The sequence below is a fragment of the Chiloscyllium punctatum genome, chromosome 4 (assembly GCF_047496795.1).
Source record: "Chiloscyllium punctatum isolate Juve2018m chromosome 4, sChiPun1.3, whole genome shotgun sequence".
NCBI classification, from domain to species: Eukaryota; Metazoa; Chordata; class Chondrichthyes; order Orectolobiformes; family Hemiscylliidae; genus Chiloscyllium; species Chiloscyllium punctatum.
The window spans coordinates 66,475,452-66,489,070 of record NC_092742.1 but is presented as its reverse complement, the minus strand read 5'-3'; the positions used below and the strand labels follow the sequence as shown (position 1 = coordinate 66,489,070).

The following is a 13,619-nucleotide window of genomic DNA, read 5'->3' as shown; positions in this document are numbered from 1 at the left end:
TGGACTCAAAACTGTGTTGTTAGAGGGCTCCGACTCCTATTTACAACTCAAGGCTATCGAATCGTCCTCTCGTTGTCAACGCTACACCATAAACCTGGTCCTCACCAATACCGGTTAAGCTGCTCAGAGCCTTTGGCTCCTTTCCATTGTAAAGCAACAATCCGATTACAGGCGTGTTCGAAACACGCAATGTTTGTCAAACCCTCATATTTGTAAGCACTTTTTCCGGGAGAGGGTCTCTTTAAAGTGCTGAATTCCAACTTCCTGTCGACGGGGCACAGGATGCACAAGCCATAAATATAATTCTCAGACTTCCCTTAGAGCTGGGGCGTGTTTGAGTTTGATCCCTTACAGTCGGGAAGCAGGAGTCAAGTGGAGACAAAGCTAACCAACTTGACAGCCTCCCGGTCTGAGAAAGCTGCACTAACGTGAATACCCTTGTTGGGGAAACTCTTAACATGCTTCATTCAGTGTTCATTGCACTTTGGTTACAGAACTATTTACAAAATGCAGGGGTTCGGTCCCAGGTAACACCACCACAATTTTGCAATGCTGGAATGTGTTACAGTTTGCATTTGGATAGACGTTCCTTTCCACAAGCAAAGAAGCTGTGCGAGGACAAGAGGGGAATCCTGAGCACCATGGAAAGTCGAGGTGAGGCCGAGAACATTCGGCGGCTATTGGAAAATAACGTGCCAGCCAAAGCACAACTGTATCACCTGTGGATAGGACTCCACAGGAAGGTGAAACAGTGTTACTATCCTGACAAACCGCTCCGTGGATTCTACTGGGTTAATGGGAATGACCATTCCACTTACAGTCCCTGGCTTGGGGAACCTCAGCGTACCTGCACACACGAGAGATGTGTGCAACTTCAGGCGATTCTCCCAAACCAACTTCAATGGAAAACTTCCGCATGCGACAAAGAAAACGATGGTTTCATCTGCAAGTACCAAATGTGCGAGCATCTCAATTTTGAATTTGGAGAGGTGGTGTATCAAAAGCCCCAGCAGAGTGGGAGTGAGTTCTGGCCCGTTGTACCCGAGGGTTCAGTGGCTGTCATCAGCTGCCCCAACGGCAAGTCTGTCGTTTTGAAATGTGACCGCGAGAACGGGAAAATCAAATGGTCATCTTCCAGAAGCCAGGCATCTATGTGCAACAGCTGCTGGGATAAAACAAATGAAAGCTCGTGTCAAAATCGCTGTTTTCAGATCGCCGGAGACTACTTCTGTTACTGTAACAAGGACTTTTCCATGGACCCTCTGCAAAGAAAATGCGTTCCAAATGGAAATGGGGAAACTGGCTTCAATGAATCGTCTAGGAACGGGTTCATAGGCACAGAAAGTGTAGCTGCCAATATCTCAGTTTTCCCTGCATCGACATTAGCCACTGAACCTCCAACAAGACCATTCCCTCAACCTGCTGAAAATTTAACAGTTACATTTCCCGCAACTTTCAGGGATGCAAAACAAGGAAAGCAGGAAGCGCATTCAAACGCGACCTTTCTAATATATCAGGTCATCGTCGGCGTCCTGGTTCTGGTGTTGCTGATCATGATTGTGGTCATAATTATTCGGGAACGGAGAAGAGGAGGCACCCACAAAGCAGCACCCAGCGAGGATGGCCTGGCGCTGAAAAGCACAGATTCGGTTTCTCAGGTGAACGCCAAAGACTCGGTGGAAACTGTGAATGTTACAAACGAAAACCATTATGTTGAAACCACATCAGCGAGTGAAAATGAAGTTAATGCTCCCAAGGAAAACGGTGAAATAAGTCGTTAGCACATTGAGGAGCCACGAGGAGGCGCTCACTCTACAATTGCAATCTTGCACCAACGTATGTGTTAACTTACATGAGGCGGATATAACTATCCTATAACTGGGGTAATGCATAATTTATCTGGTTTAACGTGAAGGAAGCGTGGATTTTTATAACGGTTTTTTTAGAAGGCTACTGTGTATACTTTACTGAATAGGAAACACGAATAATGTCCCCAATAGATAGGTGATGCCCTTGTGTACCATTGACTATACAATAAAGAATAACAAGTTTAACAGTTTGACTTTTGCCAAGTTGTTGCTGTGAGTTACTTAGCAACTTTAAGTAAATGATGCGATAGAAAAAATATCTAAGCAATTTGTGCAAGAAGAAAAGATTGCAATGACTTAGAAATAAAAGACACATCATCATAGAGTTATTGACCATGCAAATATGCTAACAACCAAAGTCATTCACCAGGACGTGCAGTTAGTATTGTTGCAACTATCGAGACTGGGCTTATATTGACATTGATCAGATGAGCAAATGTCGTTTCCAGGAAACGTCAGTTTGGACGGATGCCATTAAAACGCTGCCGCTGTTTACAAAAGAATACAACTGAAATCAATTGTGGCTTTGATTAAAATATTTTACTCTTAAAATACGAACAATGTTTAACACAGACTTGATCTCTAATATGTTAAAAAGTTAAATAATACTCGGTTCAAATAATATAGCGGACATGATCACCCCCCTATATGAAGTGTCGTACTGAACAACAGAGCTGAGTAGGTATTTGTCAATAGACAACATCCCAATATATTGTAGCCACTTGTAAACCAAGCATGTATTCTTTAAACTCATCTTTTCATACCGCGTATTTTCACTTCTCCTGTGAGTAAATACACTGACCCCATTCGCTCATTTCTCAACAAAGAAAAGCTATGGAATCTGTGGACTTTTGAGCTTTGATTTGAGTCAGTAGTATACCCAGTGCTGGAAAAGGTTAACTGAGATAGTATTGAATACTCGGCTTCCGAACGATTTCACTGGGCCTTTTAAACATCAAATGTGGCTCTTAAAGATTGAGTGTTCAAAATGGCAGCTCCTGCCATTCAGAAACTCTAAAAGAGCTGAGAATGGGCCATTCACTTGGCTGGGTTCCAACAATAAAACCAGATTGTCACGTTAGCCGATGTCAATTTACATTTTAAAATGCGTGTGTTTCTTTGTGGTTGCCTAAACGCTGTCCAGTAAGGCAGATCTATATCATCACTGTCAATAGAAAAGCCTCTTGAGTTCTGCAGATTGTACGTTAACATGATTTGTTCTTAGTTCAAGTAGACTTGCTGAGCTTTTCCAGCAACTTGTGTTTTTTGATTCTGATTCACAGCATCGGCAGTTCTTTCGGTTTTACTACCGTTGTTTGGCAATGTACAGATTAATGTCGAAAAGTTTGAAAGATACACCTCTCTCCGCCGTGAATAATACAACTTTAAAATGAGATTTTAAAAGGCATGACGAGTGGCTAACTCGAAAAGAAAGGCCGCCTACAGTGTACGGACTGAATGAAGCTATAACCTTCTATAAGTCACTTATCATTCCATTACAAAGCTGAACAGAACCACCCTCTCAAGGTGTGATCATTCATTCACAATCAGCTTAGATTCTTGTACATCAAAACGATTTTTCCTCAAATTGGACTTGCCGAAAGACGCAATACAAATCCATTTTATTTAAAGACGGTATATTCCAGAATTGCTGTAATAATAATACTTCATTTCTGAGCGGAAGCGAAGGATAATCCGGAAGTAGTAATCTGCTGTTTCTTTCAGTACCTGTGCAGTTAAAATCACAAACTGGCCCTCAGCAGCCAGTCACTTTTCAAACTCGCCACAAGCCCCAAGGTGATACTGCACTAACTTGTGCAGTTCAATGGGACCGGGGTGCGGTGGAGGCGGGTGGGGGGTGATATTGGGATTTCAAACGGTTGCGAAATGGCCCAGGGCGACATCTTTTGGAGAAAGCGGAATCCTTGTCCACAAAACCAGCTTGGATCCCACTTGCCATTTTACCCGGAGCATTCCAGCGGCTTTCCGGCGCGACGATATTTCAGTTTGAGTTGAGATACTAAACAGAGATTGCTGACGGATAGGAAGGGAAACGGCGCATACATCGAGGCCTTGGTAAAACAGCAAATGTCAGTGCTCACGCTTTCACAGCTTCAAACAACAGAAGAGAACAATTCAGCAAACAGCAGCAGAAAGCTGTTGAACAACTTTAGCCAGACTGTCACAGGGAGTGGTTTCTCCGGAGTTACTGGGACTGTTTTGGTTTGCCTTCCTTGTGCTGACTCACAGGGTGGTGGTCCGAGAGGCACAGGTACCATTGCGGTACATGCTATTGGATTCCAACGGGTCCTGTTGAAAGTCTTCCACACTGTACGCTCTGCTCTTGAGAGCTGTGGCATAGTAATCTATGGGCTCCTCTGCAACACTGTCCATCCAGCGCAGGCACAAGATCCTCTGGAACGATCTCTTGAAGTTGTCCGAGAGAAAGCCGTAGAGGATGGGGTTGGCGCAACTGTTGGCGTAGCCCAGGATGACGGCGAGCTGACTGACGGTGGGCTCCTGCTGGTCCACGAAGACATTGACCAGCTGCACAATGTAAAAGGGCATCCAGCACATCACAAACACCGTCACCACCATCATCACCATCAAGGTGATTTTCCTCTCGGACTTTTTGCGCTGCTGCCAGCCTGCTTTCAGAGCCACTACTCTCAGCTTGACAATGATGAGGATGTAGCACAGGCAGATAGCCACCACCGGGATGAGGAAGCCCATTAAGAACGCGTAGACCACGAAGCCGGCTAGCCACCGCTTGGTAGGTTTCGGCATCTGTATATTGCAGGAAACCGAGCCATCCGAGTTGCTGGCTGTGCCTGCAAAGATAATGATGGGCATGATGACTATGATTGAGAGCAGCCAGACTGCCAGGTTGACCAGCTTGGCTATGGTGGGTCTTCTGTAACTGGCAGCTTTGATAGGGTGCACCACCGCAATGTACCTGTCCATACTGAGGACAGTCAGGCAGTAGATGCTGGTGAACATATTGATGGCATCCACACTGAGGACCAGGCGACAGAGCAAAGAACCAAAAGGCCAGTGCCCGAGCAAGGTCGAGGTCACCAGGAAGGGCACGCTGAGCATAAGCAACTCATCGGCGATGGCCAAGTTCAAGATGTATATATTCGTGGCTGTCTTCATTTTGGCATATCTGAGGATCACATATATAACCAAGGAGTTCCCACAGAGTCCCACAAAACAGACCACTGAATAGATGAAGGAGATAAGGATGGCACTGCACTGGGTATCGCTTGAAGTCCCATTCCAAGTAAAATTGGCAGCATCCATGGCAGTATCTAGAATGGCCAGATGCCTGGCAGAATCATTGGGAAACATCTTGCGAGGTGCTAACGTGAGCTTGCTCCTTGTCGGGTCGGTGCTCTGCCGGAGCGCACTGCCAAGCCGAGCCGCGCCTCCTGCAGCTCCCTTCGGTTTCCCTCTCCCCTCTGACTCCTTGGAGTCGGCAGCCGCGCCATCCACCAGCCTTCCCTCACGGACAAGCTGCCGAGGAATGATTTAAAAAGAAAACCCGAGAACGATGAAGAGGCAAATGTCAGGAGCGGGGAGCTGGAGACGGGAAGGGAGCCGGCTTGGGCTGGGCTCCGAGTCAGAAAGACAGCGGGGATAAAGCGGGGGACCTTACTGTCGGGGCGCAGGAGTAGGGGCACAACGCACTCCCACTAACAGCTTTCCTCATACGATTCCACACCAAGGACATCTCTCCGACTTCCTCAGGCATTGGTGCAAACTCGGAATCACGTGTACGCTTTGTCACTTAATACATGCAGCACTCTGCCTCCAAATGTGTGTGTGTGTGGCTCGTGTGAAAGTTTAATCCAAGTATGGCAGGATTCCAGAATCCTAGCATCATTTAATTATAGAAGATAAACTTCAAAGCTCTAATAATTCATCTTCACCATACTATAATAATGTTATTTCAATTCGTGCAAATCGATATAATATTTAAATTGTCTTGTGCACAGGTATTGCTAAATTAACTGATTGTTGCTTTTCTATTTTACTTCCCCGATGTGTTAAACCAGTGCGTCAACTCTTAGACGCCAAGTTCTGTTAATTAGTGTCAACACCATATTTTCTCAGCGCTTCTTTTCAAGGTAAACAGCGAAATAGGAGCTGGAGAAGACCATACTGCTCTTGGAGCCTGCTCCGCCCATTCATTATGAGAGTGGGTGGTCATCTCATTAAATAGCCCATTCCTACTCTCCATTTTGTGTTAAGGAGGGGACTGACTCTGAGCTGTCTGGAACGCACAGTAGGTGTGTTATTAAAAAGAGAGAGAAAAAATTTTAAAAAGCCAGTTCCTACTTTTCTTTCATATCCTTTGATCCCTTTAGCCCCCAGTGCTATAATCCAACTCCTGTTGAAATTGTACAATATTTTGGAAGCTACTGTTCTCCGAGGTAATGAATTCCACAGGTTCACCACTCTCTAGTTGAAGACATTTTACCTCATCTCAGTCGTAGATGATTTACTCCACACCCTTAAACTGTAACCACTGGTTCTGCAGTCCCCCGTCATGGGGCGCATCCTCTTGCATCTACCCTGTGTAGTCCTATTTGAATTTTATAGGATTACTTTGATAGGTAAACAGAGCTTTTGAAAGAGGAAATTTGCAATGTGACTTTGTAACCCACCTTCTGCAAATTACTGGAAGACCAGTGATCTCAGTGTAATTCCATTCTGCAGAACAAATAGCAGTGTTTATGGGCGGTGTTTGCACAAATCTGATACCGTTTTAGTTTTCTGAATACAGTGCATGATATTTATTCAAGTTATATTTCAGCTAATTTAGCCTTCTGTTCAAATGCTTAAATCAGCTGATAGTACTGCTATTGTTTGTCTTCTCTTCATATTTATTGCATCACTGAACATTAGCTGTTTGAGTTGTCAATCTATTGACAATTTAACTAATAAATTTAATTTTCTGTACATGATTATATGAGCAGAATTACTTTTATTTCACAAGATGCATTCGGACATTTCTAGAACTACAGTTAAAATATTTTAGTGTTCATTAGCACTGTTATTCACTTCCATTCTTAGTTTATTTCAATAAAAAGGTTTCAATAATTCAAAATCCTATACCTGCACTTTAGGAATTTTGCAATGAATTTCAACTATTTAATACTGGAAATTTTTACATAAAATATATTCTAAGATTAAAACCTAGAAATTACTATGGTGGATAGCAGTAATCAAACAATTTATTTATCAGATATATGTCGATCTACTATCTCAGGTGAACTATTAACTCACTAAACAGACCTGCCCCAAGAAAACAAATACAAGCATGAAATTCAGGTGCATTTTCCTATCTTAGTCTCAAACTGTAATTTCTAGATTAAATATTAACAATAAGTAGCATTTGTCTTTTATAACTAAAGCTATATTAGTGCATCAATGGTGTTTTTATTTTAGTTATTTCCTTTTCAACTTATAGTTTAAATTTAAAGTATTTCCTAAATTGATATGCACTGTCATAATCTTAATAGGATGGTTTTGATTTTTTTGTGCCAATGCATACTTACTCCCTCTCCCATTTGAAAACTTCAATCAATAAACTTTTAGGATTTTGTTCAAACAATAAATCTTGACATTTCCCTGAGTATTCATTGTAGAAATATTATCTCCCATGTGTATTCTTTTTCTACAGTTACCGAAATTTATCACTTCCTTTCATAAAATATCCACAATTTCTTCCCTTTAACTTTGAGACTCTTTTGATAGAGCTGCAACTGCCAACTATTAAGCTCTTGGTAAACATGACAAGTTACGTAATTACAACACCAAATTGTTTTCTTGTAGCCTTTAATGCAGGAAAATGTCCAACATGCTTTGTAGGAGCATAATCATAGAAAAACAGGCACCAAGCTAAAGAAGGAGATACAGGAGTCAACAACCTGCTTGAAACAGAAGGTTGTAAGGAGGTCATAAAAAGTGTGGTTAGAATGATTCATATAGAACTTAAGGGAGGAGGAGAAGTGAGCTGTGATGCAGATTGAAATCACTAAGGATGAAAAGTCACTTGATATGGGGAATGAAGGAGAAAAGGAGTGAAAATATATCTTAACAAGAAATTTGGGCTGATGGGGTAATGGTGGAGAATTAATCTTTCAAAGCAGAGGTCAAATGTTAAGGGAGAATAATGTGCAAGAGGATTTGGGGGACAGACTAGATGAGAATTGGTGATACAGGCAACAACCCTACTGTAATGATTTGTATGAGCTGCTGCTAGGCAGCATAGCCAGGCGGGAAGTTCTGGTTTTCTCCCACATTCCAAAGGTTAGGTGGATTAGCCAGGCATTAATTGCTCATAGTGTCCAGAGATGTGCAGGCTGGCTGGATTAGCCATGGGAAATGCAAGGTTACGCGGATAGAGTCTGGGTGGGATGCTCTTTGGACGAGCAGTGTGGACCCGATGGGCTGAATGGCCTCCTTCCATACTGTGACGATTCTATGATTCTATTCTATGATTCAAAGGCCTAAGGAACAATGTGTCATAGTGAACTCCTTTTCGAAAGGATCACAAAGTCAATATGACTTCAATGAGGTGAAGGATGTTAAGGCCTATGGTCACAGGTCATTAGGTATACTGGAGGAGGATGTAAAGAGGGATTGTGTTAGTCATGGCTTGTTGATAATGCTGAATCAGAACGTTCAAGCCCTGTTCTCGTGATTTGAGCATAAAGTCTTGTCTGCAATTCAATCTAGTACCAAGTGTTGCACTTTCAGGGACCTTACCTCTTGAATTAACTTAAAATTAGGTACCTCTGTCCCCTCACGTTATGTGAGAAATCCCATTGTGCAATTTTGAAGAAGAACAGGGAGTTTTCTTTGATGTCTTGATTAATATTTGTCCTTTAACCAACACCATAAATAAGTTCGTTGCTCATTTATTTCATTGCGATTTGCTGTGTGGAAATTTGGTTACCTTGTTTCTTGCATTGCAACAATGGCTACCTTGTAAAGTTGCTGAATTGCCTGCAAAAGGGACTTCCTGATTTTGTGTTATATAAATGAATGTCTTTCTATTTTCTTTTTACTCATCCATTTTCCACAGGTGCCAGCAGTGAGTGAATAAACAGGATGGAAAAAAAATCTTAAACTGCCTTGCTGGGTGGGAGGATTGGTGTGAGAATAAGTGAGTTTCATTTTCATTCGTTTGCAATGAAATCATTAATATCCCTAGGAATATGCCTTGAGTCTGCACTTTTATCCCTGATATACTTCATGAGGATGGGTAGTTTATGAAAAATTACAGTGGTTTAAGTCAAAAACCATGGGGTCAACTTCTACGGCATTGACTTTTACATGAATGCGTATTGTAATGGGTCAAATTGAACATTTGCATTTTGCCACCTGTGAAGTTGGCAACTACCTGCTAATGGCAATGAGATACATTTACAATGCAGACAGTATGCAATAATCAACACCAAGCTTCCAATGATGCCAGATCAGCAAGCAAATTAGCAGAATATCTGAATTACAGCATCCACAGTTCTTTCCATTTTTTATTTCGCAGAATGTTCACTAATTGAGCAGCTGAAGCTCTCCAAACCAGAATTTGGAGTTCTTTTTGCTTTTGACGACATATAGACCTTTCACAGCTTTTGAAAGGGGTAGCTAGACCAAACAAAATTGGTACCATTTATACAACAGCAATTTCGATAACAGAGGCAATGGAGCCAGAAGTACACCTCTATCAGAATAAGATGAGCAAGTCATGATTCCTGCTTCTAAGCAGGCTGTGGATGAATACCTCACATGATGAATATCATTGGAGAATGGTAACAGAAACATGAAGGGATATTGCTGGCATATCCACATGAGAATAAAGCCTGGAACAGTGGGCAGCAGGAAACTGGAAACATAGAGGAATAGTGGAGGGTGCTGTAGAGATTTGGGTGGATAAAATACCTGAAAGAGAAGATACTAAAGCTGATATAGACTAGAAGTCAAAAAGAAAAGACAGAGGCAAATATACATTCTTATGGCACGTTGCACAGCCTCAGGACCTCACGAGTGCTTTCCAGCTGATTTTAAAGTTGAAATGTAGTAGTGTGGTAGAGCAGCTAATATGCATGCAAGCAGGTCTTACAAACAGAAATTAGATAATGACTGGATATTATTGATCAATATGTTGTTTGAGTAGCAACTATTGGCCAGAATGCCTGGGAAATCTTTCCTATCCTTCAGTCATTTACATCTTGTTGGGTAGTCAGGGATTAACATTCCCAGCCTTTTGGCAATGAACTGATAAACTGTAAAACTCACAAAATGGTGGGAAGTGGGCATCAAGTGTGGTACAGGAGCCCATCTGCTGCCATGTAATTTTTCCACCATTGCGAATCAGTTGAACACCCCCAGCCAGATGAGCCACTTAAACAATCAAAGATTATTTCCTGCCTCAGCAGACATTTTTCCACATTGGGGCCGGTCCATTGCTCAATGGGTAGACATTCGGGTGAACCTAGCAGCCTCCCAGTGAGTTCTGAGGAGAATCCTCCTTGATGACCACTCCATGTCACAACACTTTTCAGCAATAATTGCTGTCCTTGTGGCAACCCGACTGTGGATGTGCCATGTCTCTTAACCTGATTATGGGGGCCTGGCAAGTAGGCCCTGACTTCCCCAAAGTTGTTCACCTGTCTTGGAGAACATTGAAGTGCTGATGAGCCACTGAGCTTCTGATTGAGTGCAGATCACTTTACTTCACTGGATCACATCCCTGGTGGCAGCCAGTTAAGAGGGCACAGCCATCCACATTCCACTATCGACAAGCAGGAGGTTTGAAGAGCACAGCAAGCCAGGCTGCACCAGGAGGTGGAGAAGTCAACTGTCCTGGTGCTGCCTGGCTTGTTGTGTTCTTCCAGCCTCCTGCTTATCTACTTTGGGTTCCAGTTTTTTTTTGTCTCTATCTGTGTTCCACTGGCTGTCAGTGTGGTGTCAGCTCCTGTATTTGTGTAAACATGAAATTTGAAGTAATGAAGTAGTAGTGGGGACTCACAACAGCCATGTCTCACAGTATGGTGCAGTAGACCAACATGGTTCAGGTGACAGGAGCCTAGGAAGATACTTTTAAGCAGAGTTTTAACCTTTTAAAAAATCACAGGAAAAATGAAGAACCAGCACAAAGCAGCCTGCCTTGCACCAGTTAAGCCTGTAGCTGAAATCTGCAGTTGGCTAAAAGACCCAGGAGGAGACAAGATTGTGTTTGAGCAGGACAATGAATGAATGAGGATAGAGATGCAACACATAGAAGCTCATAATAATTTGCCAGATCCGTGAGATTGTATGGTAGCATTCCAAGGCAGGGTTTGCCTATGTTTATAGCTCTTCTGTTTGAATTCCATTTGATATGCCTGGGATTTTTATTCATATTTTAATGCAGAGGGAGACAAATGAAAAGAGGGCCTGGGGGGTTTTGTAGAGGGAACTGGGCAGAAGAAATGACAATTCTCCTCAGGATGGAACTTTTGTTGGGTAGATTAAATATACCACACAGTCTCCCTATGCCACTTTGGGCTTTAAGACCTTTCGGGGAATCTTTTGGCAATGCTTGACTCTGATGAAGATGCTAAAGAAAGACCTTGAAGTCATCACTTCTGTTCTAAAAGCAGAAAATTTCATCTTTCCATCAGATTTTAATGCAAGGGTTCCAACATCTAGAAAGGAAACATTCGCAAAAATAGTGTGAGAAAGGTCCATTTAAATAGTACCCCCTGGTGACAAAGTGTGTTCAGTATTACCTTAGTGCTACAACAGTCCTCTTCTGCCAGAAGGTCAAATACAAAACTTCATGCAGGCATCCTAGACAAAGCATTGGCACCCCCTGGGTTAACTCATTGTTTTGGTCAAAAATCTAACTAATCACTTGATCTATGGGTCACTGATGCCTGCTGGACAGATCAATACCTTGTTTGTTTCATGGTAAACCTCTACCTAGCACTAAGATATCGTTATAAAGGAGTGTCCAAAAGGAAGTAGATTAATGTCTGAACTGTAATGAAATTGAACAAAGGGAGTAATTACAAGTGCAGCTCACAATCAATTTGAAAATCTTCACGCATTCAACTCTCAGAATGGAGGGGTCAAATAAAGTTAGCTGTAACACATCCCCATGTCCATTTAATTGGGTTCGAACTGGTTCACTGAAAATGATGCTGAAATATGTGGCTTCCTGGAACAGAAATAAGCAGCCTTCATTGGTTGGCAGAACAACCTAGGCAGCATTCTAATTGATCAAGGTTGACACCCAAGACAAATCTGGAAGGTAAAGAATTAGTGATGGAGACAGAAGTCCAAGTGAACCAACAATATGTTGTCCATCAGGCCATGCAAACCTTTTTTGAAGATGTGAGGGCCATCAATAGGCCGTGGTCAAATGGACAAAATCCTATTTGTTCACAGTATTCTGTCACTCTTCTTAAGTAAAAAAGAAAGTTAATTTGCCTGATTGCCCAATATTAACCATTGCTTTAAAAAATGTTTAGGATCTGGATCTGTGTCTTTCCAAACAAGACTAAACAGTTCTTCTTTGGGACATATCCTGTCAGTATACCAACCTCCACTCAAATCCTATCTTTAATTTTTGAATTATATTGTTTACAGACAAACTAATAAAAGGGGAGAACATTACCTCCTGCTTATCTTTACTGGGAATAACAATAATCCAAAATGGATATTCTCCTAAGGTGATATCACATGATATTATGAAAGGATATTTTAAGATTTTGAGAAGTAGAGCATTTAGGAATTGCATACACAGGTATCATAATTAACCTTATGAATAAAGTATTAGTTCGTTCATTTGTCCATAGGGATGAGACAGAAATAAGATATTAAATAGGCCACTAAATGTAGATACTCACAAAATATTTCTGCAGATCACAGTGGAGATGAAGAAGCCAATTAGTGTTTCAGTGCTGGTGACACTGAAATGCTCGTCACAAATGGACTTTTATATCCCTGCCCTATATGTTTTGTTATGGTGAGAAAGTAGCAGAGAAAGGGGCGTGCTAGTAGGGAGGATAGCAGGCTGACTTCCTTTGTTTACTTGATTTAATAAGTATGCAAAGCAAAATCGTACCTAAATTCCATTGCACTACTTTGCTGAAAATCATAAATCCTTCACCTATATTCTTGAATTCTAAGTAGCACACAAAGATTTCGATTGTCATGGATGTTAGAGGGTGTAGTGAGCCATGCACTGGTCTTTAAAGTTTGAGGACAGAGAGAGTCCTGCATTAATTATAGCATCTTCCATGACCTCAGGAAATGCCAATATGTTTTATAGCCAATTAAGTACAATGAAAGTTGCAGGATATAGAGGAGCCAATAAGCATAGTCCCTTAAAAAGCATTATGATAAGAACCAGAAAATCTGATACTTGTTGCTTTGGCTGAGGGATAAGTATTGAACAAGACAACAGGAACTTATTCTACGGTCTTAATAAAAACAATGCATGAGATTGTGTATTTATAGCTGAATGAGTAATATCTCATCCAAAATACAGTATCTCCAACAGTGCAGCATTCCCTTGGCACATGGTCTGACAAGTCAGCCCCAAGTAGGCTCAATTCATTCGACTGAGACTGATAATGAACTGACATTGTCAGGACTTGAGCTTCATATGTTGTGGTGATGACAGTAAGGTAATGATTTGGAGATGCCGGTGTTGGACTGGGGTGTACAAAGTTAAAAATCACACAACAC

The 13,619-nt window shown here is 41.9% G+C and overlaps 2 protein-coding genes across 2 annotated transcripts; one reads left to right on the top strand and one right to left on the bottom strand.

The window, feature by feature from the left end:
- Nucleotides 1–338: 338 nt before the first annotated feature.
- Nucleotides 339–6,838, top strand: clec14a (C-type lectin domain containing 14A). The gene has a single exon (XM_072568929.1). It carries the CDS (start codon nt 459–461, stop codon nt 1,779–1,781), a length of 1,323 nt encoding a protein of 440 aa, XP_072425030.1. The 5' UTR covers nt 339–458; the 3' UTR covers nt 1,782–6,838.
- On the bottom strand, nt 2,394–5,219 carry sstr1a (somatostatin receptor 1a). Its single transcript, XM_072568930.1, has one exon. The coding sequence runs from the start codon at nt 5,217–5,219 to the stop codon at nt 4,113–4,115; it is 1,107 nt and encodes a 368-aa protein (XP_072425031.1). The 3' UTR covers nt 2,394–4,112.
- Nucleotides 6,839–13,619: the final 6,781 nt, after the last annotated feature.